The sequence below is a fragment of the Enhydra lutris genome, unplaced genomic scaffold, assembly GCF_002288905.1.
Source record: "Enhydra lutris kenyoni isolate GAN:26980312 unplaced genomic scaffold, ASM228890v2 scaffoldscaffold33, whole genome shotgun sequence".
NCBI lineage: Eukaryota > Metazoa > Chordata > Mammalia > Carnivora > Mustelidae > Enhydra > Enhydra lutris.
In genome coordinates, this window is record NW_019154117.1 from 3,786,170 (window position 1) to 3,810,092 (window position 23,923).

The following is a 23,923-nucleotide window of genomic DNA, read 5'->3' on the forward strand; positions in this document are numbered from 1 at the left end:
CAGGCCCCCCACTCTCAGCACCACAGCCTGGCTGTAGTGGGAAGTGGGCCCAGAGAGAATCTGACTGAATCAGGCCTCAGAGCAGGAATTTCCCAAATGCCCCAAAGTTGAGGGTTTCTGTGTTAGCACATTTAGTTACCCACCCACCACTAATTTCTTACATAAAACATCTATAAGAATCATTTCTTCTAACTATGAAAAAAATTTTTTTCCAGTAGTTTTTAATTTTAAGGATGTTTCTTGAGCTGGGGCTCAAAGAATTTCAAAATAAGAAGTATTTTTTCTTGTATCCCTAAGGCACACCTTCACATGTGAATACTGACTGAGTACTTGATCCAGTCGTATTTGTGGAGTGGGGCGTTTACTCAGAGCCCTCCCCACAGGAGGGGGGACAGAGTCTTGCTCTGTGGCCCCCAAGCAGGAGATGTGGAAAGGCTGAGGCCGTAAGGGGCGGCAAGGACAACACGTCGTCCAGACCCTGAGCCTGCAGAACATCATCTGGACTCTAAGCCGGTGCGGGAGAGGATAGTGCATGGGACCAGGGGACCAGGGACTGGGCAGGGAGGGCACCCCGTCCACTTTCACCCCAAGCTTCGCCTTCGGGTCTGTAAATGAGGCTCTGAGCACCAACCTCACAGGGACGGAGGTTGGCCCCGGCCTTCATCCTGCACACACAGGGCAGCAGCACCCGGGTGGGGAGGCCAAGTACGGGAACAGGATCCATGCACAACGCCAGGCTGAGTGGCACTCAGAAATGCCCAGGCCACACGTGGGTCACAGACAGAGATGAAACTTGAAAAGTGGGAAGCAGGCCAGGTGCACAGTGGTGACCCTCCAGCAGCCAGAGTTCAGTGTCCCCACCTTGTCCAGCGCCCCGCCAGGGGAGCAGGTGAGAGGGCAGGGCTTACCCACCTGGAGGCCCGAAATGTCCATCTTCTCCCGGACACTGAACTTCTGGCCCATGAGCCGCAGTTTGGGCACACAGTAAAGGATCATGCTGTTGAACTGCAATCGAGACAGGTACAGGGTGAGGGGTGTCACCCCAACAAAGGAGGCTCGACAGAGAGGAGGCGGGAGGCATGGCTCTGCAGCGAGGCTGGGCAGGGCGTGGCTCCATGGCGAAGGGGCGTGGCTGTCATGGTGACGGTGCGTGACAGACAGGAATGGGCAGGGCTCTGGTGGAGGGCGGGGGGGGGGCAAGGGCGTGGCTCCCGGGGTGAGGGAGCTTGGCAGACAGGACTGGGCGTGGCTCTGGTGAAGCGGGTGGTGGACAGGGGCGCGGCAAACGGGGCTGAGCGCCGCTCTTTGGCGAAGGGCGTGGCGCTGTGCTAAAGGGGCGTGGTGGGGCGTGGTTCTGGCAGCGCAGGATGGGGGCCCTGGGGCGGGGCGGGGCCTGACCAGGAAGAGGTGCCGGTCTTGCGCTGTGCCGTTCTTGGCCGACAGCTTCTGGATCGGACCCTCCTTGATCAGCTCGTTGGCGGGGTTGACGATGTCCTCCTCCCCACCCAGTCGCTCGTACACCTCCAGGAGCTTGTGCATTTTCTCCTGTGCGAGACACAGGGCTCAGGCCCGCGGCGGCCGCAAGGGGACCCTGGGGTGAGGGGATCCCGCCCTGCAAGCATGGCCCGGAATCAGGGAACCAAGACCGGGCAACGAGCCTCCTTATAATGGGGTGGGCTGGAAAATGCGTCTCCTTCCCGTTATGATGAACGTGGGCGCCGCATTTGGCTGGGCAGTGAGGGATGGACCCATGTTCGCCCGCAGAGAACCGCTACCACCACTGCTGCGGGCCAGGCTATGCCCACACGCAAGGCAGGTATCAGCTCATTTAGTTCCTGCATTACCCCAGGAGGTAGGGGCCATTTTATCCCCTATTTACGGACCAGGAAACTGGGCTATGGACAAACCCAGTGAGCCGCTAGAGAACCAGGATGGCCCTTCTGCGGTCAGAGGAGATATTTCAAGCTGTTGCTGCTCTTGCCCCGGAGTCATCACTGCCTGTGGTGACCCTGCCTGGTTCCCTGTTCCACACTTAGACCATGTGGCCCAGTGCCCTCATGACCAGACCTCTGCCAGTCTGCAGGTCCTCTCCCTCTGGCCTCAAGACTGGCAGGGTGGTCAGCGGCCAACCAGTGCCCCTGGGCTGTGATAGGAAAGGGGTGTCAGCCTGTGGCCCCAGCTCTGAGCCCAGAAGCCATGGTCCCTGACCAGTTGCTACCAGCCCCCCGAGGAAAGAATGCAGTGGAAGGCTGGGAGAGCTGGGCTTGCAGTAACACTAGTCTACGTCATAGAGCCTGGACTTGCTATGCCACAGGGGCTGCTGCCCTCACACCTGGCCAATCTCGGCCTACACAGCCTGTAAGCAGGCTAGTTTGGCTAGCCCTTTCACCTCTGGTCAAGACACAGGTGGTCGATGTGCGTGTGGGGCCAGAAAGGGGAGTTGGCATGGAGAGTAAGCAGAAGCAGGCAGGGGAGTGCCAAAGGGCCTTGCATGTACTGGGGGACTGGGTGTGCACCCATTCTGGACTAGGGGAGGATGCACCTGCCATGTACTAGGGGGGCGGGTGTGCACATGGGACAGCTAGAGGATTCTGAACCCAGAGCAACAAGACAGGGTCCCTATAGGAAGCTCTGAGCTGGGGAAGTGTGGATCAGAAACTGAGTAGACGGCAGGTGGGGAGGCTGGGAGAAGCCGGGCAGTGGTCCAGGCTGAGGGGGTGGGGACCAGCGGGCGTGTGAAGAGGCTCCTACAAGCACACACTGATCATTCCCTAAGGCCATGGCCTGGGGTAAGACCGGGACCCAATGCCAGAGCCCCCCACCTATCACCATGGCAAAGGCCTCAGCAGACCAGGAGAGGGAAGCATGACAGGTGTGCTGTAGGTGGGAAGGCCTGGGGTGAGGTCTCAGGCCTTGTCCACACCCCTCAGAGATGAAACCCATGGGGGCTCCCCGAAACATCCATAGGCCCCATGTGAGCTCAGGACCGCAGAGCTCTGAGAAGCAAGTCTTTCGCCTCCACGAGATTTAGTCGTGGGGAGGTGGAAAGGGACGTTTGACAGAAAGGACCCGGAGTAAACCATGACCTGTTTGGGTTGCAGTGGATACCCCACCATGGGCCTAATCTCTGGCTGGTCTGTCCTGGGGCCCCAGAGCAAACCTGGGGACAGGCACCTAAGGAGAACACAGCACTGGGCCGCACATAGCAACGGCCATGCTAAAACAAGTCCCTGCCTCTCACTTCTCATGACTGAGAGACATGGGGTCAAACAGATATCTATTTCACCTTTTTTTCCTCTCAAAAAACAGCAGTGCCTGTGTGAAGATAAACATATCTCAGGATTGGGAGACACCGGGGTGGGTGGGGACTGTGGCGGCCTGGAGAAGGGCTGAAGGCACAGGCTGTGGGGCGGGACTTACAGGGTTTCTCAGGAAATCCAGGAGTCTGGATTCTCCTGTGAACTGCCCTGATCTGTAATCCTGGGCAAGGACTTAGAAATTCTGCCAAGGCACCGTGCAGGCCACACAAGGGACAAGGCCACCGCAGAGAACTCCCTGATCCACAGACCATGGGCTTTGGAGGTGTTACAACAACAGGGGGACAACAACAGGGGACACTCTCCACCTCTGCGCTGTGTCCCGAGGCGGGGCCCTCAGGAGGTGAAGCTTAGACGAGGTCATGGTCTTGGGGGTGGGCGCCCCACGATGGGGTCACAACCCTGATGAGACATCAGACAACATGCTCTGCCTGCTCAGAAGCCGGGGACAGAAGCTGCTGGCACCCAGCTGCGAGATACACAGTGTGGCCAGAGCCTGTCTGTGGGATTTTGTTACAGCGGCTGGTGGAGACAGGCACCGGCTGAGATGGAGCCATAGAGCTAGGAACCGGCAGGCCTGTCTCTCCTGTGACGGAGCCCCTGTCCATGCGGGGTGTGCCTGCTGTGGGGCCCTCGGGCATCCTCCATGAGCTCCACACTCACCATTTTCCGAATGGCAGCGTTGGAGTGGTTGGCAGCGGTGGAGATGAGCTCCAAGGACCCTGCAGGAGGAAGACGCAGAGTCAGGCTGTGGGGCGCCTGCCGCCTCGCCAGGGGCTGCCCTGCTCCCACCCTTCCCTGTGGGTGTCGAGGCTGCTCAGGAGACCTGGCCCTGGGTTGGGCCCTGCAGACACACTCCGTTTGGTGAGGGGGTCTGGGGGGGCTGGCATCCCACTCCCCAAGCCGCCCCCAGCCCCATGAGGCCCTTCCTGGGACCTGACCTCTGCCAGCATCAGCAGCTCCCTCCCCAGAACCAGGGTCCCCCCCTCTAAGGGCAATGGGGGCAGGGCGGTTTATCCCTTGCAGTTACTTCCTGAGATGTGCTTAGGGAGCACTGGGCAATCTGCCCCGCTCTGTCCCTGTCCCTGTCTATGTCTCTCTCCTCTCTCCCTGTGGGTTCCCAGCAGGGGCCCAAGCTCCCACGTGGCCTGGTGGCTGCTGGGCTCACTTTCTGCGTCCTTCCGATCGGGGGCATCTCCTGGGAGCCTCTTCAGATAGTCCTTGAGTAGCAGTTGGTAGCGGGGGACCCTCTGCACGGGCTCCAGCATGTGGTGCTGCAGCGTCAGGTTCCCACACACCTCTTGCTTCTGTGGGGGAGAAAGGCAGCACGTGGCACCTGCAGAAACACGTGTGGACCTGGCCCCCGTTTCTGGCCTCCGTGGCACCTGGACTCTGCTGACTGCAGACTACATTACAGCAGGGTAAACCGAGGCCTGGAGAGACTGAACAATGGAGCAAGGACCCAGACCCCCGTGCAGACTTTTATAAAGGTCCTCGGGGGAAAGAACTCATCCTTACGGGAAGGCTTCCCTCCCAGGTAACCCCCCACCCCACGTTCACTTGCACGATCGCTTACTTGGGTGCCGGGGGCTGGGTCTCTTCCCTCCCTGGACACCAGGGAGGACTGGCCTCCCAACTACGACGGGGAACCTGCGGCCTTGCCGAGAAGCTGCTCTGAGTGTGGCTGTGTGCTCTGATGGAAGTGCGACCCTTAGCACAGGGGTGGGTGCTCAGGCCTCGTGCCCCACCCCCCACCCTGGCCTTCAGTCACTGCTCGGCCACCTCTGCCACCTCAGTGCTGTCCCACTGGGGGCCCCTGCCCTTGCTGTCTGCCTCCACTCCCTGCAGGTGCCCAGGCATGTGCTCCTTGGTTAAGATGCTCCAGCCTTTCCCCTGAGTTTGCTGGGGGCTACGCTGTCCCCCTGCTTCTCCCTGCCTGCCACCCGTGCCACTCAGGGCTCACAAGAGAACAGCCTCCAGCCTGAAGGAGCTCCAAGTGCCCTTGACATGACAGGGCCCAAGGAGCGCCGTTGGCAGCTATCACAGAAACAACCCTTCTGTGGGAGGCTAATCAGGGGTGACCAGGAACCAAACATTCACGGAATTCCAAAGTATCTCCCTGCAAGAAACTTCCTAAAACCATGAGGGACACACTTTGGGGGGGGGCACATGCTTTCTGGGAGAGGAAACCACAGTGCACCTCATGCCCCAGCAGGAGTGCATGGCCCCCACACCTGCACCTCCCTAGACCTCCAGCCTCCCAGTGCTCTGGCCAGTGGTGCTGACACAGGCAGTGTGAGCTCCTAGTTCCTGCTGGTCACTCAGGGCTGGGCCTCGGCCACGGGCACAGCCTGGGAGGCTGGAGGGGGCAGTCTGTGCACACAGCTGGGGCTGGCCCGACCAGGGGTGAGGGAGCTAAAGGAGGAAGGACTGGAACTGTCCCCTGTGGGCAGGGACACAGAGGCATCTAGGACTCCACACTAGGAAATCCTGGGTGACCCGAGGGCCACAGGACCAGGGGGGAAACGCAGAAGGAGGAACGTGTGTCCGTGGGAATGCACATAGGCACACACATGTATGTATAGTGTGTGTGCACAGATGCAGTATGTGACGTTCAAGCGTGATGCTCAGGGTACACAGGATATTGGGACAAGTAGCTAACTATTCACAGAAAGAAAACTGGACTCTTACCTCACACCACAACCCACCTGGAAACTATTCTGGAATAGCAATTCTAATTTTTTTAAACAAAGACATAACATTAGAAAAAAAATTATCTAATCACGGGATAGGAAATACATTTATAAGCATTACTTTGAAGATTTTTAAACCATTTTTTAAAAAAATTTTAAAAAAATAGGGGCGCCTGGGTGGCTCAGTGGGTTAAAGCCTCTGCCTTCAGCTCAGGTCATGATCCCAGGGTCCTGGGATCGAGCCCGGCATCGGGCTCTCTGCTCAGCAGGGAGCCTGCTTCCTCTCCCTCTCCCTCTGTCTGCCTCTCTGCCTACTTGTGATCTCTGTCTGTCAAATAAAAAAAAAAAAAAATTAAAAAAATAAAACCATTATTTTATTTAAAAACTGGTGAATGTGGAGCGCCTGGATGGCTCAGTCAGTTAAGCATCTGCCTTCAGTTCAGGTCATGATCCCAGAGTCCCAGGACTGAGCTCCGCATCGGGCTTCCTGCTCAGCAGAAAGCCTGCTTCTCTCTTTCAGATAGATAAATAAAATCTTTTTAAAAAGTTGTTTTTAATTTAAAAATCTTTAAAAAAAAAAAAAGACTTCACTTTAATAAAGAAACTGGTAGAGGTGGCGCCTTAAAAACTAAAAATTTTGTTTAGTAAACAATGTTGTAAATAAAAATCAATGGGGAAAATAACTTGTAAGATACAGGACAGATAATAAAAAACATTCTTAATGTGTAAAATCCTGGCAAATTGAGTTCACGGAGGGAGGAGGGGACTTTGGAGAGAGGCGGGAGTCACAGTCACCTTGGGATCCAGAGTCCACCCAACAACAATGACCATACAGACCACACACCTTCTCGGAGGCGCTCCCCGTCCGCTGAAAGGACAACAAGGACTTGTGTCCCGGAGCGATTCAGCAGAGCAGGACACGGGCTGCAGCTTCCCAGAATCTCCCCACGCTCCCGAGACCCCAGCGTGTGCCGGCAGCTGGCCTACCTGGATGCTGTGGACTACGTCTTTGAACACTGGGGAGCGCTGGGTCCAGGCGCTCACCAGCTCCATGGCCCGGTCAAAGTTCTTGACGTACTCGCCGTACATCTTGAGAAATGGGGCCAGCTTCTGCAGGATGTCCCCGAGCCGGGGGTTCGTGTCCCTTTGTGGGGGGAGAGAGGTCATCAGAGGGGCCAGGGTGGGACGGGGACGTCACCCGGAATCCATGGGGTAATGGCCCGACTCCCAGCGCTGTGTGATGGTGGGCAAACTGGTCACCCTCTCTGAGCCTTACTTTCCTCCCTGGTACCATGTAGGGGGGAACCACGTGTTACACGGAGGTAAACGAGAGGATCCCGTGGGCTCTCCAACTGTGCGGACACAGGACCGCTGCTCCAGGCCAGGGGTGCTAGCGGGGACGCAACCGCTGAAATGGCAGGCCGCTCATCAGAGAGAATCTATGAAGCCCCATGTCACCCCTTAGTGGAGCAAATTTCAGGAACAATGGGATGAGTGGACTCTGGCAATCTTATTGGAAAGCAGCAGGTTAGTAATAAACCCGGCACGGACAGGGATTTGAAAATAAATTTCAAGAAGCCGAAAATATACCCATAGTCTTTAACCTTTGAACCACAGTTCTAAGGGGAAGTGACCCTAAGACATCATCAAAAGCAAGGAGGCGTGTGCAAAAAGCCACCAGGGTGGCATCATGAGACCGCGCTCTGGTCACCGTCCCTGGAGGGTGGGCTGCCTGTGCAGGTGGGCGGGTGGACCGTCTTCCCTGCGGTCTGTGCACGAGAAGTCTCTCTGCGGTCTCGAGGAGAAAACCCATTTTTAGCAAGTGTGGACAGAAGGTCAGCTGGGCTCTGGGCTTTAATCCGATGGCCTTAGGGACACAGTATGACCTGCTCTGGAGGGGGAGTGAGCTCCTCATGAAGACCCACAAACAGGGACCCTCACTGGGCTGGGCAACTGAGGGGACGCCCGCGAGTCAAGGCTCCTGGCCTCTGCACCCTCACTCGCCGGGCTGCTGCTGGAGAAGGGGCTCTCGGGGACTGAAGGGGCTGAGCTCCCGACGCACCCAATGCCCCAGGAGGGAGCCAAATGCCCTCAAAGCCAGGCGGGAGAAGAGAGGAAAGAGCAGACAGCCCAGAGCAAAGCAGCAGCGCGGGGAAGAGTAGGGGACGCATGCGAAGTGGGCAGTGGCAAGTGGAGGGCCACGCCTGTGATGTTTTACTCTCCAGACTCAGAGTCGAGCCGGTGCTCCACGAAGAACAAGCAGACGTGGCAGAGGGACAGAAGGACAGCCCCTGGGGGCAGCCGGAGGATCCAAAGTGCCCTGGGAAGGGGAACGCCTCAGTCACCAAAGCAAAGGTGGAGTATGTTGAGGAGGGAAAACAAACCTGCGAGGTCCGTTTACTTGCTGTTTGGTGTTCACAGACCCCACAGAGCCTGAGCGGGGATTAAAGGAGCTTTCAAGTGCAGACGAAGCAGCGGAGGTGTGGGGACGCTGTGGGTCAGCGCTGCCCCAGGCCCGTGCAGGGAAGGAGCCAGGACCCGCGAGACAGCCCCCCACCCCGCCCCGTGCCTGTGTGTCTCTCAGGCACACAGACTCCGCACGGAGAGGCTGACCACGAGAATCCCGCACAGCTGCCGTGACCCAGCGGCCAGGAACCAGGGGCCACGCTCACCACTCCTGAGTGATCCGCGTCTGCAGCTCGGGGAGGAGGAAGTGCCCATGGAAGCGATAGATGGACGAGATGTTGGAGAAGATGCCCGTGGTGACCTCCGAAGGGATGCCGGCTTCTGTCAGCTGGGTGCAGAAAACCTGGGGGTACAGAGGCCCGTACAGTGGGTGCTGAGCTGGGGGGAAGGGCTCCTGTTTTCTTAACGAACCTCCGCTTCATCAAACGGGCTCAGACCTATGGTTTTAAAGCCAGCTCACTGATGGCTAAGGACTGCGGGGGAGGCAGACACGGTCCTCGGCTGATGCGGACTTGCTGTCCCACCTCTGCCCACCTCTCAAGGGAGCTGGAGGGTCCGGATTTCCTTTCTCCACTCTGTGAGCTACACATGGACGCGATACCTGGCAGAACTCTGGGTGTCCACCAGAGGTTTACTTCCTGTGCTCATGAACCCGGGCTGCTCTGGGGACAGCAAGCTTCCCAGAGCCCCTTTCCATGCTCAGATAATGCAACTGCCGGGAAGAACCCCTCCAACTAGGTGACGGGACAGGACCTTGGCCCCAGAGCCCCAGGCTCAGACAGCGAAAAGGAGGAGTTTGTGGAGGAGACTCACAGTGGCCTGAGTTTCAGTGTGAAGGCCCTCATACTCCAGCTGGAAGGGCCAGCCAGCACTAAGAGATGGGGACTTTGCCTCTGAAACCAGCAGCCCACAGAGGCGGGACCCCAGCCCTGGGGGGCTACCTGGTCCAGCAGGTACAGCCGCCGTACATAGGTCTCCTCGGTGTGCAGGAGCTCCTGGGCGATGTGGAGCAGCTTCGGGGGCTCGGAGCACTGCAGAGAGAGGAACCACAGGTCCCTGGGGAGGCGGGTCTGACATTGGGGGTAACTAGGGGGCCTGGGGGCCAGAGGAGGCCACTAGAACTGGGCCAAGGGGCTCAGTTCTCACAGATGGACTTCTCAGGGAGGTTTCTAGGGAAGGCACAACAGCTCCTGCCAACCCCCCCAACCATCCCAGATACAACTCTGCCCTCCTGAGACCTTGACCACAGAGCAGCTACAGCAGCCACATCAAAATATTTTGTGGCCTGCTGTCAGCAAGACAGCAGACTAGAATGCTACAGGCCCTCCTTTCCCCAGAGACATGGTGCCAACAACGTATGGAGCGGAATCCCTCTGTGAGAACCCAGAGGAGAGCTGAGAAGCTATCGCTCCACATCACGGTAAAACCAAGAAGAGAGTCCAGCAAATGGGGAAACCAGGCAGCATCTGGCACGCCCTTCCCTTCCCAGGCAGCAGAGCATGGCCCACGTGGAATGTAGTCCCTAGGCTGGAGGTCCTGCTCCGGATGGAAATGAGACAGTGAGCCTCACATCCAGGGCTCTGATGTGTCTGGGGCCCGCCTGAGGGACTGCTGGCTTCTGTCTGCCCAACTTGGAGTGCTGTCATGACCCGCACCAGAGTTTGAAAGTCCTGGAAACAGGCCAGCCGTGTGCAAGACAGAAGGCTCTAACTTCAAGGGCTTTATGTAATTTCAATGGTAACCACAAGCAAAATATCTATAGAATATACATGAATGGAAACGAGAAGGGAATCAAAACATACCATTACAAAAATTCAATAAAAAATAAGGCAGGCTCTAAGAAAGGGACAAAAAAGCCACAAGATGTGTGGAAAACAACTATCAAAATAGCAATGATGGGCGCCTGGGTGGCTCAGTGGTTAAAGCCTCTGCCTTCGGCTCAGGTCATGATCTCAGGGTCCTGGGATCGACTCCTGCATTGGGCTCTCTGCTCAGCAGGGAGCCTGCCTCCTCCTCCTGTCTCTCTCTGCCTGCCTCTCTGCCTACTTGTGATCTGTCAAAAAAAAAAAAATAGCAATGATCCCTCCCTATAATTACTTTAAACATAAATGGATTAAACTCCCTAATCAAAAGACATGGATTGGCTGAATGGATTTAAAAAACAGCATCTGACCACATGCTATGCACAAGACAGCTTAGATTTAAGGACACACACACAGGCTGAAGTGGAGGACGGGTAAGATGGGGCAGGCAAACGGACTCTCTCTTCCCAAAAGAGAACAGGAGCGGCCACACTGATATCAGACGAAACATACTGTAAATAAGAAACTGCTACCAGATATAATGAGGAACATCATATGATGATAAAAGGACCAACTCTCTGAGAAGATAAAACAATTAGAAATATTTATGCACCAGGGGTGCCTGACAGGCTCCACTGAAAGAGTGTGGGACTCTTGGGGCGCCTGGGTGGCTCAGTGGGTTAAGCCTCTGCCTTGGGCTCAGGTCATGATCTCAGGGTCCTGGGATCGAGCCCCGCATCAGGCTCTCTGCTCAGCAGGGAGCCTGCTTCCCCCTCTCTCTCTGCCTGCTTCTCTGCCTACTTGTGATCTCTGTCTGTCAAATAAAGAAATAAAATCTTAAAAAAAGAAAGAAAGAAAGAAAGAGTGTGGAACTCTTGATCTTGGGGTCCTGAGTTTGAGCCCCATGTTTGGTGCAGAAAGGACTTAAATTAATAAAAAGACTTTTAAAAAAAAAAAGCTTAAACAAATATTTATGCACCAAACCTCATAAGTCCTAAATATATGAAAGCACACTTTGACAGAATTAAAGGGGAAACAGCAGCATGGTGATTGCAGGAGACTTCAGTGCTGCATTTTCAACACTGGGCAGGACACGTAGACAGAATACCAGTGAGGAAACGAGGGTATGAACAAACACACAGACGCAGACCCCCCACCCAGCAGGAGAAGGCACATTCTTCTCAAGTGCACATGGAACATTCTCCATGATGGTCTATATATCAGACCCCAAAACAAGCATTAACAAACTTCAGACTGAAATCACATAAAGTATTTTTTCCAGACACAGTAGAATGAAACTAGAAATTAACAGCACAAGAAAAACTGGGAAACCCACAGATAGGTAGAAATTAAACAACACAGTCTTCAAGAAGAATTGAAGTCGCAAAGGAAATTAGAAAATAGCTTGAAACAAATGAAAATGAAAATACAAACACCAAAACTTAGGACGCAGCAAACGCCGCTCGGAGGAACGTTTGTAGCTGTAAATGTGTGTGTGAAAAAGGAAGAAAGATCTCAAATCAACGATGTAACTTCACACTTCAAGAGATTAGAAAGAGAACACACGAAACCTAGAGCAGTCAGAAGGAAGGAAATAACAGAGATCAGATCAGAGATAAATGAAACAGAGAACAGAAAAACAATGGAAAAAATCAATCAACCTGAGCTGTTTATTGGAAAGATCAACAAAATTCACAAAACCTTAGCCAAATTAACTAAGAAATAGAGAAAACTCAAATAAGTAATATTAGAAATAAACGAGGAACTATTACAACCGACATCACAGAAATAAAAAGGATCATGAGAGACTGATGCGAACAATCACACTCCAGCAAACTGGGCAGCCCAGACCAACGGATGAATTCCCAGAAATACACCAAGACTGAAGACATGAGGAAATAGGAAATCTGAATGACCAAGAAGGAGTAAGTGGATTGAATATGCAATGAAAAACTTGCCGACAAAGAAAAGCCTGGAACCAGTTGGGTTCACTGGGAAAATTAATACCAATCTCTCTCAAGTGCTTCCAAAACACTGACAAGGAGACAACACGTCTGAGCTCTGAGGCCAACACTGCCCTGACACCAAAGCAAGGCAAAGACCTTCCAAGGACCCTGGAGATGGACGACCCTGGCGCAGACTGATGCAGAAGTCCTTGACAGGACACCAGCAAACCCGACTCAATGGTACAGAAGAGGATTGGACACCAGGACCAGGGGAGGTTTATTCTGAGACTCAACACCCGTGAGAAACACTTGTGATGACCTGTGTCGTTGCAGAAGCAGCCTCTGACGACATTCACTGTCTCCCTGTGACAGAACCACCAGTAAATGGGATTTCCACCACAGGACGAAGGCTGACTTCCGCTCCCTGGGTGGGGGACGCGAGGCATAGGGTCACCCTGAGGACAGACCAGAGCCTGACCGAGCACATAGACCCACATCCGTATTGCAGACATGAAGGCATGGGCTTTCCCCCAGAGCCTGCGTGGGCAGACGGGGAGCAGGCCTGGGGTGAGCACCTGCCCCCCACTACCTGCGAGACGGGAGGCCAGCGGAGCTCCCCCTGAGCACGCCTTGAGAGCCACTGATGGTGCGGCATGTAGTAACCACATCACTTAGTTTCTACGTTGTAGGGCATCTGCACATCTCAGGTCCTTGTCGACCCACGCGCTGTGCCTTTCACGCAAACCGGCCCCTGCAGAGCCACCCCAGCACCTCCGTGGGCTCTCACGGGGCCCCCCGCCCTGGTCACTCAGAACCAGCTGCCACACACCGTGGACAGCTTCTATGCAGCGCCAAGTCATTCAGGCTTGCCAGTCCTAAACCTGCTCACCCTGCCTCACCTGTTCCCTCCCACAGAAACAAGACAGGCCTGCGCGCAGTTTCCACCCCCTCTGCCTCCTGACCCACTCTGGTGCTTCCCGTGTGGCCCCGGGGCCTGGCCTGCTCCTCCTCGTATGAACCACAAGCAACGAACTATCTTTTCAATGGCCGACGCACCCTGACCTCTTAGTGTTTCCATACCCAAGTAATAACAAAACCTACGTTCAAACATGACTCCCAGCTGCCCGCTCCCTTGAAGCTAGCTCACTACAGTGCGGGCACAAGGCTGTCCTTCGTCTGCCAGACCTGTCTTCTGTCACGGGGCCCTTTAGCCAGGACTGTCCCCACCAGGCCAGTAGATCGGGTGCCTCCTATGACGCTTGTGGGACCCTTTCGCACAGGCCATGTCTCTGGGCCAGGCCCTCTGCTTCATTTCCTTGTCCCCATTTCCTCGTACCCCAGTGCAGACCCCAGAGCCCAGGGTGCTGTTGGGACGCAAAGGGGCTCTCTCACAGCGGACCCACCACGGCGTGGGCACATCTGCTTCCCGGGACACCTGCTCCCTTCCCACCCCTGCCACGCCCCATGGTGACCCTTGGTTCCCTGTTCATAACACAGGGGCTCTGCAAGGTGGGCAGCTAGCCCTGACGGAGGGTGTGGTGGTGGCTCCATGAGCACTGAGACCTATGGCCAGAGTCCTGGGGGTGGGGCCCCTGCACCCCCGTGAGGACATGGAACCTAGGCTTGGGAGGTCATCACATGGGGAGCCAGAGCCCCTGCCCTCCCCGCTGACCCACCACCGGGCCTCTCTGACCTCACGAACCCTCAGAAGAGCCCCTGCGACCCCAGGACATGAGGGCGGCCTACCTTGGCCAGGTCGGCAAGGTCCCCTGGGGGGCTGTTCTCGGGGTCGGGCTCCTCACCGCTGCCTTCACCCACGTCGCTATCGGCCACCTCCTGCAGGGCCTTGCCTTCTGGGGCTCCGTCCAGCTGCAGGCCCAGGACGGTGGGGCCCTGGCCAGCCTCGCTGCCCTCCCCGCAGGGGAACTGCTCATTAGCCACGCTGCAGGATGGGCTGTCGATCCCGCTGTCCCGGTTGGGGAGCTTAGCACCACCATTCAGCTCCCCCGAGGGGCCTGTATCCGGGGGGCCATTCCCTGCAGCAACTGGGCTGCCGGGGGTCCCAGGGTCAGAGTCCTTGCCGTGGGCTCTAGGTCCGAGTGGCAGTGCCTGGAGCTTCCCCGGGTCTGCCCTCGGGAGCTCCCGGGAGGAGCAGCCAGGCCCAGAGTTCAGCTCCCCCAAGGCAGCAATGGGGGGCTGGGCTGTTGAGGCCCCCCCTCCTGACTCCATTGTCACAGCTGAGCTCCCTGAGCTCCAGGGGGAGCTGGCCGGAGGGCTGCCTGTTGGGGGAAATGAGCAGGGTCAGTGCCAGGCAGGCACGGACCAGCCCCTGCACGCAGCCCTGAGTGCAGCCCCCAGGCATGTCCACCCAGAGAAGGGTGGAGGTGGGAGAGGGCCATGTGGGGACAGCCCTCCAGCTGGGTCCTGTCCAGACAGGCCTTTGCGGATTGGCAAATGGAAAGCATTTTATTTTAAAAATAAGTAAATTTTTTATGTTAAAAAAAAAAAAGGAAAAGAGATAGAGAGGGAAGAGAAGAGGGAGGTAAGAAGGGGAAGACGGAGGGAAGGAATCCCACAGCGTGAAGCCCCCTGCTGCACAACACGTTTAAACTACATCCACAGAAATAACTGTGGTGAGTGCGGTGGGCCGGTCATCTGTGTGCTCTGCCCCAGGGATGTGGTTCTGAGGGGCCCCCTCTGTGGCATCACTGTGACCCACACTGGCCAGAGACCCCGGCCCAGGGAGGCCAGGGCTTTGTCCCAGATGCCACCCCTCCCCCACAAAGCGCCCTGGAGTCGATGGCTGCTTTCACGGCCCACCTCTCCTGGACACCCTCACGGGAGAGGCGAGAACCATTGTGGGAGTGTCCGGGGGATGAGGCCAGGAGAGATCGACATTCTCCAGAATCTTCCTTTGACTCCACTCACCTGACACCCTGGTCTCCAGGGAGGGCTCCACACCTGGCTCCCTGCGGGCCGTGTGCAGGGTCTGGGTTGGCTGCCTCAGGCGGTAAGCATGAGTGGGGCTGGGAGGCTGGCTGCAAATCTCCTTCCTGTCCAGCAGGTTTGACACAGGGGTCCTGAAACAACACGACAGGAGCATGAAAGCTGCCTTCACCGGCACCCGCGGTGTCAAGCCAGCTCCAAAGGCAGAAGGTGGAAGGGCATCTCTGTGGCCCCGCCCAGCATGGCCGGCCCTGGACAAGTCATAGGCCACAGGCAGATGGAGCACGTGGCTTCCTGCCAGAACACAGGGACAACTCTGGGGGTCTGGCCCAAACCTCCAGGCCAGAACTGACCGTCCCCACCCCTGGTGCCCTTCCTGGGGGAGGTAGAGTCCCACCCAGTGTGCAGAGGGCCAGAGGGCACCTCCCGGCCCCACCGAGCTCCCTCCTGACACCTGCAAACACAGGTGTCCAGGGTTCACACCCACGACCAGCCTAGCAGCCCACAGCTTCTGCACATGCTCCCCTCCTCCCTCGCAAACCAGGCTGAAGAACCATCCATCTCGCCCTCACACAGAGCCATAAAGGTGTCCAGAGCCTTCCCCTCAGCGCCTCGCAGGCAGGAAGACCTCCGGGCATGCTGCCTCCACGTTGGGACCGCGGACTCCGCCTATGACACCTGCCGCACAGCCCCCTTCCCGTGGGGCCAGACTGCTCAGGGCTGGACCTTTCTCTGAGTGGCCCCAAAGCCAGAGCAGGAGGCACATGCACCATGGGCCCCTGCCCTGTTCTTGATGAGCTTCATGGGGAGAAACATGAAGGTTTTGAAACAGAAAGTACTTGCTTTACAGCATTCCTCTCATAGCACAGGAGGTAAACCCAAGGTCCCAGCACGCAGACACGACAGAGCCCTGCAGACGTGCCACTGGAATGCGGGCCCCACGCTCAGCCTCTGTGTGTCAAGTGCGGTGTCTGGCCCCAGGGGAGCCTTGGCAACCCCCAGGGGTCCTGCTTCTGGTCACGCCCCCACCACACAGCGAAGCACAGCGTCCCCAACAGGTGGAAACCAGAGTGGTGCACCCTCCGTCGCATCCCGCTCCTGCGTGGATCCAGCCTCACATGGACCCCAGGGACAGGACGGGAGACCAAGGAGGTGGAGGTCACGGGCAGAGCACCGGCAGGAGAGCCCTGTCAGGGGGCTGAGGCCTGCAGGGTCCCTGAAGATGGTTGGCACACGTGGGAGGGCACCATCAGACTGAACAGGAGTCGCTGGGGGAACAGCAGTGGCCAGGCACAGGCAGGGCAAAGCTGGGCCGCACCGGTGGGGGGGAGGGCACGGTCCACCCCATGGGGAGCTCTGCTCAGGTCCCAGGATGCCCACCTGCTTCCTAGCAGCGTCACGGCTCCCCGAACGGCGTTCAAGAGCAGCTAGAGCCAGGGCAGCTGCACCTCTAGCCTCCAGAGGGGAAAGCCTCCAGTGAGAGCTCGAGGCCTGCGGGAGAGGGACGTCCGGATGCTGTAGACAACGAGCAGGTCTGGGGGGACAGCGACAGAACCATCTACGCTGAAGCACACATAGACGGACAGAGCGATGTGAGCGAATGTCCCGCAGCAAACAGAGGCGTAACCGGACTCCGGACAGGGGAGTGGCGGGAAGTGTTTGCGGAATACAGACCACAGCATTCCTGCATCAACGGAAGTTGTAAACCCACAGAGCCAAGGGTCTCAACCAACGCAGAGCACGAGAAATGTCGGTAAGTAGTTTTCCACACAGAAAGCTCCAGGCTCCAAAGGCTTCAGGGTGAATTCTAGCAAACGCTGGGGACACGAGAAGGCTCTGCAGAACGCTGAGCCCTGAGCGCGGCAGATGTCCACCCGCCCAAGACCAGGTACACACCTGCCTTTCTGACTACACAGAGTTCCAGGAGACGCATGTGAACCTGTGGTCAGAGACCACAGACGGGCTCGCTGTGTTGACCAGGGAGACTGCGTCACAGGTACGCACACGTGTCGCATCTCGGGTCTGCGCTCTGCACATGTGCCGTCCTCCGTCTCAGAATACAGCCCAGACGGCGATGCCTCAGGCGTGAGCCAACTTACCCAGCTGACATTCCCCAAGTGCCATTTTTTAAAAAAGATTTCATTTACTTATTGGAGAGAGAGAGCTCAAGAGAGCAAGCACAGAAGCAGGGGGAGGGACAGAGGGAGAGGGAGGAGCAGGCTCCCCGCTGAGCCATGGGGCTCAGTCCCAGGACCCTGAGGTCACGACTGGAGTGGAACACAGATGCTCAAGCCACTGAGCCACCCAGGACCCTACCCGCGAGTGCCAATTTTATAGAAGGGACAGGGGTCAGGCAGAGCACAGGTGGTACCCCACAGCCTGGGGAAGCTTTGGCAGCCCTGTTGCCCACATGGTCATTCTCATCCAGAGGACTGGGGTGCACCCATCCCCTGGAGACCTTGAGCCATGACCAACTCTTCTTCCAAGGGCGGCAGAACCAGCTCAGTCAGACGGGAAAGCCCAAAGTTCAACATAAAGACATCCCACAGGGACGCCTGGGTGGCTCAGTTGGTTAAGCAGCTGCCTTCGGCTCAGGTCATGATCCCAGCGTCCTGGGATCGAGTCCCACATCGGGCTCCTTGCTCATCGGGGAGCCTGCTTCTCCCTCTGCCTCTGCCTGCCATTCTGTCTGCCTGTGCTCGCTCTCTCTCCCTCTCTCTCTCTGACAAATAAATAAATAAAATCTTAAAAAAAAAAAAAAAAAAAAAGACATCCCACAGGGAGCAGAGTGTGGGGTACAACAGAGACCACTGCTCCCCCAATCGGATTCAGGAAGGTGTGGGATGCAGCCCACGGCCTTGTTCACCTGGGGATTGGTCTCCCTGCTGCTTTTCCAAGTCCAAGGTCAGCACTAGGGAAGGCCAGCCCAGTTCCCACCTGCCCTCTGCACCACACACGGGAGCAGGGGGCACTGGGGAAGGGAACACACAAATGCACACATGCTCACACCTACACACGTGCTTCCGTAACACACGCACACACACACCATGTGCCAGGAGGTGTGCTCAGCACTTCTGGATACTCTCTCACAGACACCAAGGTGTGCGATGTCCTGTGTTTCAGACAAGGAAGCCAAGGCTGATCCTGGTTCACACTGCCACATCCAGGGCCAGTGTGGGGGTGGGTGTGAGCACAGGAACTCCGGAGCTGTGGTCAGCTTTCTCTACCCAGCCCTGGCTCTCACCTTAGAAAAGCTGAGTCACCTAGCTGAGCTCCCAACTGCAGGGGAGCTACAAACACGGCAGGACACAGCCAGGGCCCAAGGCCCCTGACACCCAAGGGTGCCACAGCCCAGCATCAAAGCCCTAACACTGAGCCTGGGGGAGGTTCGGGTACTCGAAAAGGATGGAGAAATTAAACGTCCAGGGTGTTTGGACCATGTAAGTGGCTTTGGAGCCCTGACACTGCCCGGTGGCTGCCCGAGACAGGCAGGGACGCTCCTGCGCATGGACCACAAGGCCGAGCATGGCCCCACCCCCACCTGCTGCCAGGTGTCCCCTCCTTGGGAGCAACACGGGAACCCCTGCTAGAAATACCACCCTCCTGTGCTCGCTTCGGCAGCACCCAGACTAGAAATACCACCCTCCTGTGCTCGCTTCGGGAGCACCCAGACTAGAAATACCGCCCTCCTGTGCTCACTTCGGCAGCACCCAGACTAGAAATACCGCCCTCCTGTGCTCGCTTCGGCAGCACCCAGACTAGAAATACCGCCCTCCTGTCTCTTGCTGCCTGGCACCTGGCACCCTGTATGGTTCCTACCGACAGCAGCCACCTCCGCTGGCCTCTGAAACTGTCCCACCCTGATCAGCACCAGCCTCAGGACTGTGAGAGAGGACAGTGCTTAGTGGGGCTGCTCTCTCCCCACCACGCTCAAGTGGCGGCTCACATGCAATAGGTCACCTGAACAAGCCTGAAAATACACCAGGGGTACCTGCGGTACCTGCACACAGGTCCAGGCGGGGAGACAAGGCTGCAGAATCCACGAGGCCATGCAGCAGTGAGAAAGGCTTGTGACCCGGAGCTGCTGCGCTCCAGGGTCAGGCTCCAGAAGCACAACCTTTGTCCTGGGGCCTCAGCCTGAGGTCTCCACCCTGTCTGCTGAGCACATGGAGACGGGCACTGACGGTGGGGTGCCATGTGCTCTGGGATGTGGTCGGGGTCGGCGGGACCTGGGGACAGGCTGCAGGGCATGCTGAGCACAAAAAAGGAGGCAGTGCTGGGATGCCCTCATCAGCTCACACCATCGCTTAAAGTTATCACGCCTTCAACAGCTGATGGAGTGACCCGTCCTCTTTAGTAAACTTAGAAGTTATAGAAAACCAAAAAGGATATAAACGCTCCCTACCCCTGTGGTGCTGGGATGCCCGTGTGGGCAGCGGCCTGTGGGCGGGATGGCCCCGGTGGGGGCTCCTGGGGGGGCCTACACCTTTTCTGAGAGATGCGGCTGTCTTTCCAATACCGAATCCCAACACCCGGTCCTCGAGAATGCTCTTCTCGTAGAAGAACTGAAAGCAGAGAATTGAATAGATACATGCACCCCCACCCCCGATTGCAGTAGTATTCCTCACAGCAGCGGACGGGGGGCTTAGTGGGGGATGCAGCCCCAGCGGCCAGGGCAGGGGACACATATACAGCTCGTGAACATACTGGTGATGGAACATTCCTCAGCCCTCAAGAGGGAAGACATCCTGACACCTGCCACAGCATGGACGGGCCTTGAGGACACGAGGCTGAGCGCCCATCCCAGAAGGACAGATACCATGTGAGGTCCCTGGAGTCGTCAAATCACAGAGACAGAGAGTGGATGGCGGCGCCGGGGGCTGGGGGACAGTAGTGTTTAATGACGCAGTCTCAGTTTGTGAAGATAGAACATTCTGGAAACAGTGAGGACGGCGGCACCACATGCAAACACATACTGCCACTGGACACTTAAAAGTTGTTTGGATGACAAATTTTACGTTACGTGTACTCTACCACCAATGAACAGCTTAAAAAAAGAATGTGTTTTAGAAAATTCTCATCAGAAGTTGTGTGATTGACGGCTAAGACAATGGTGATTGAAATGCCTAGAACTTACTGCCTGCCTGGGCCCTGGCCTTTCCTCTGCACACCCTGGAAACCCCTGGCGCCCCCCTGAGACAGGCGTTCTGACGAGGACCTGGCCCTTGGGGGGGTGGGGCTCGAACAGAGCAGGGACTGGGGCAGGGAGGGGCGCTGACACAGACCCCAAGGAGAGAGACTGCAGCCCATGCTCCATGCAGCACCCCCACGTGCCCCCCTCCCCAGAGCGAACAGGGGCATCATGGGTCCTCCTGTGTGGATGTGGGGAGGTGGTCGAGCAGCTGGCCTGAGGCTTTGCTCCAGAGTGATGGGCTGCTGCCACTCACCAGCCAGGCCACAGGGACAAGTTGCACTTGCTGAAACTCAGTTTTCTTCTGCCTAAAAAGGGAAATAACTGTCCTGCAAAGGTTCCCAGAGCCTGAGGCAGGCACAGCCATGGTCCCGAACTGCCCACATCCTACCTGTTTGGCAGCCCAGCAGACCTACACCGCCAGGACAGCTTGCCAGGCTGGTGGGCTTCAGCCACTGACATAGCTGAAAGCTCCCAGGTCCCTGTCACCGGCTCCATCCTGCAGGACCTGGTGAGGCCGCGCCAGGGCACAGTACTTACTCTGTGTGCTCAACGCTAGCTTACCAGAAGCTCCCAGACAGCAAGCCCGGAAACGTACTGCGTCTCCTCAAGAAGCCATGACAGAAGAGCTGCCGCAGGCGCACGGGGACAACACAGGGCCGCAGGCCACGCAGGATGCACGTGCATGGGACTGCACGGCACACAGGACACACGCGCATGGGGCTGCATGGCACACAGGTGCACGGTGCGCGGGAGCACGGCACGCAGGACGCATGCGCATGGGGCTGCACGGCGCGCAGGTGCACGGTGCGCGGGTGCACAGCGCAAAGGACGTACGCGCGCAGGGCCGCACGGCACGCAGGCTGCATGGCATGAGGGTTCACAGCACACAGGACAGCACGTGCACGGAACCAGTGGGCCTGCAAAACTGACCACCTGAGCTGCTTCCACTTAATCTTCTTTTACATTTACTTAATGCTCTTCTTTTCTTCCTAATTTTATTTTCTACTGTTAACACTCTCATTCTCGTGTGCTTTATTTGTATTTCCGATTCTGCGTTTATTTCGCCATCACCTGGACTGTAAATATAGGCATCGCATCACTGTCCACTATGGACAAACAGGTCCCCACACGTAACCAGCTGTGCCGCAGCCGCAGCTGCTTCTGGGCGGGCCTGCGAAGCTCTGGAGACCTGCTGGGTGACCTACTGTTGGGCTGCGTGTATGGGGCAGGGGTCCCAGGCCGACTGCTGGTGCCCCGGGCTCCCCACACAACTTCACCTTTGCTTAAGTCTGAGATGTTCACCAGAAGACCTAGTGAAACGACCAGACAAGAACCTTCCAAAAGTTTCCAGTTGCACAGAGATCCTGACCATGCTCCCAGGGCTGGCCTGTGTGCATGCAGCCTGGCGCTGCCCACCCCAGGTGTCAGTGCCATGGGGTTGTGGGGAGCTCCGCACATACACTTCCACTGTTGCCCCCAGACCCCCGCCTGGAGTCACTCTCACTGCCGCCCTGGGGGATGCCTCCCCTCGAGTATAAGTCTCATTGGACTGCACAGTGACCTACTAGGTTATTGCGGGAAAGGGAGACCAGGTTGCAGGTTCAGCCTCCCAAAGCCACACACTTGTAGGGGCTATAGCCGCAGGTCCTGGGCATACGTGGGCTTCATGGGGGCCCATCGGAACCCCCAGAGCCAACTGGAAAGGTTAATTACCGCCCTCCTCACTGCATGCCTATCTGGTGACCAACCATCACCACCATACGTGGGACCCCAGATAGAGGGAACAGCATCCTAGGCAGTGGGAACAGCATCCCAGACGGACGGAGCAGTGTCCCAGGCGGGGGGAACAGCGTCCCAGGCAGAGGGAACAGCGTCCCAGACAGATAGAAGAAGCAGGGCAAAGGAGAATCAGCCCAGCCATCTGGAGACAGGTACCTGGAGACAGAGGAGGTAGAACGCTGGGGTTGGAGCCAGGATGGGTCTCCCAGCCGTGGGCCCAGGGGACCGTGCAAGTGAGTGATGCTCCATTCAGGGCTGGTTTCACATCTGTCCCACAGTCTTCCACATCACCCCCTTTACTGAGGTGCCTCATTCTGCTCATCTGTCAGTGGGGGTCATGAGAGCCCACCTAGAAGGATGTGGAGAGGCCAGTGCTCCTAGCCTCCCAGCTGAGACCAGCAGCTGCACCCCTGTCACTGTTCTGAGTCCCTGGGCTCTTGGGCTCAGGACACCAAAGCCCCATGTGTCCTCAAGGCCTCCGTTAGCCCCCCATCTGAGCTCTGGCCTTCATAGACTAACCAAGGATCAAGCCTCTGGGTGTCAGAGCACACAGTCCTGTCCAGCTCTGGGGCCCCTGAACTTTCGGAGGTGCTGGCCTTTGTGGGGAGACAGACGTCAAACCCAAGGAGCGGAACCAGGGCCTCTGGCCTCCTGCAAACACCCAGCTGGAGCCAAACCACTTCCTCCCCGAGCACCGGCCCCGCCCAGCCCCGCCTAGCCCCAGCGAACTGTCAGGCTCTGAGGGTCTGAGTAGGGCCCAGCTGGGCAGTGTGCAGGCCAAGGCCAAGAGGTCCCTCTGTCTCCTCGCCTTCAGGAGTGGCCAAGCACTCAGCCAGTTGCCTGCAAGCCCCAACAGTCCCAGGAGCCAAGTGCTCTGGGTACAGCTGTGCCCCTGAACGCACCCCCACTCTACAGAACACGGTGGCATCTGGCTCCACCCTGCTGCCACCCAGGACGCCCCCATCCCCCTCCCGGAGTCGGTGCTATGGGCATCCCAGGGTGTCCTCCTCCCCGGTAACCACTACAGCCAAGCCCCATCAGTGTCTCAACTGCATCTGACTGCAGAGGAACCTTCCAGAAACACACATTTTGTGGGAAGGCCTAGCCCCCTAGCGACCATGTGGACCACTCACCCTTCCTCAGCCCAGGTAAAGGAAGACCCACATTGCCCAGGGCCTCGGTGACAGGTGCGCAGGCTGGGCCCACGTGGGGGTCACCCTGATGTGGGTCAGCCTCAGACCCCGGCCCCTCCAGGGCTCAGTTCATCTTAGCAGGAGTCCAAGGCACCCCAGACGACAGCCAGTGCTGTCCCAACTGATGGCACGCTTGCTGCTGGCTCTTCACAGATCAAGCCATGGGCACCCGAGAGCCAAAGGAGCATGGACGTGCCACTCACCCACCACTGCATGGCTTCCGGCCTTGGAGCCACCACCCCAAGCCGCTCTTGCTCAGAGCATCCTTGTCCCCAAAAGCGGCCCCTGGAGGATCAACACAGGCTCTGGTGGCTGGCGAAGACCCCGGAGCTAGCACCACTCACCTGCCTTCCCTGGGAGCGTGCGCTTCTGCCCGGGGCTGACTTAGGCAACAGCAAAACACAACTTCCTTTTGCTGGTTTTGCAACACAGGTCACCAAAGACAGCGGCTTCGCATTTCCGCATTGTCACACACCCAAGTTCACTGGTTCCCCAGCTGCCTCCTCTGTGAAAATGCAGCCAGACTGGCTGGAGAGCCGTCCAGGCCCCCGTGAGCCTCTGCACCACCGCCTGTGGTGGTTTAACAG

At 57.4% G+C, this 23,923-nt stretch overlaps 1 protein-coding gene across 1 annotated transcript in view; it reads right to left on the reverse strand.

The window, feature by feature from the left end:
- The window catches only part of LOC111153564 (FYVE, RhoGEF and PH domain containing 3), a 36,175-nt gene extending 12,456 nt beyond the window's left edge, over window positions 1-23,719 (reverse strand). Inside the window, exons 1-10 of the mRNA XM_022512662.1 lie at window positions 23,681-23,719; window positions 15,153-15,304; window positions 13,971-14,503; window positions 9,418-9,507; window positions 8,683-8,819; window positions 6,998-7,154; window positions 4,486-4,624; window positions 3,981-4,039; window positions 1,399-1,545; window positions 913-1,005 (exon numbers count right to left, since the gene is read on the reverse strand). Coding sequence (XP_022368370.1) covers window positions 913-1,005; window positions 1,399-1,545; window positions 3,981-4,039; window positions 4,486-4,624; window positions 6,998-7,154; window positions 8,683-8,819; window positions 9,418-9,507; window positions 13,971-14,453 — 1,305 coding nt within the window. The 5' untranslated portion in view covers window positions 14,454-14,503; window positions 15,153-15,304; window positions 23,681-23,719. The remainder of the gene's footprint in view (window positions 1-912; window positions 1,006-1,398; window positions 1,546-3,980; window positions 4,040-4,485; window positions 4,625-6,997; window positions 7,155-8,682; window positions 8,820-9,417; window positions 9,508-13,970; window positions 14,504-15,152; window positions 15,305-23,680) is intronic.
- Window positions 23,720-23,923: the final 204 nt, after the last annotated feature.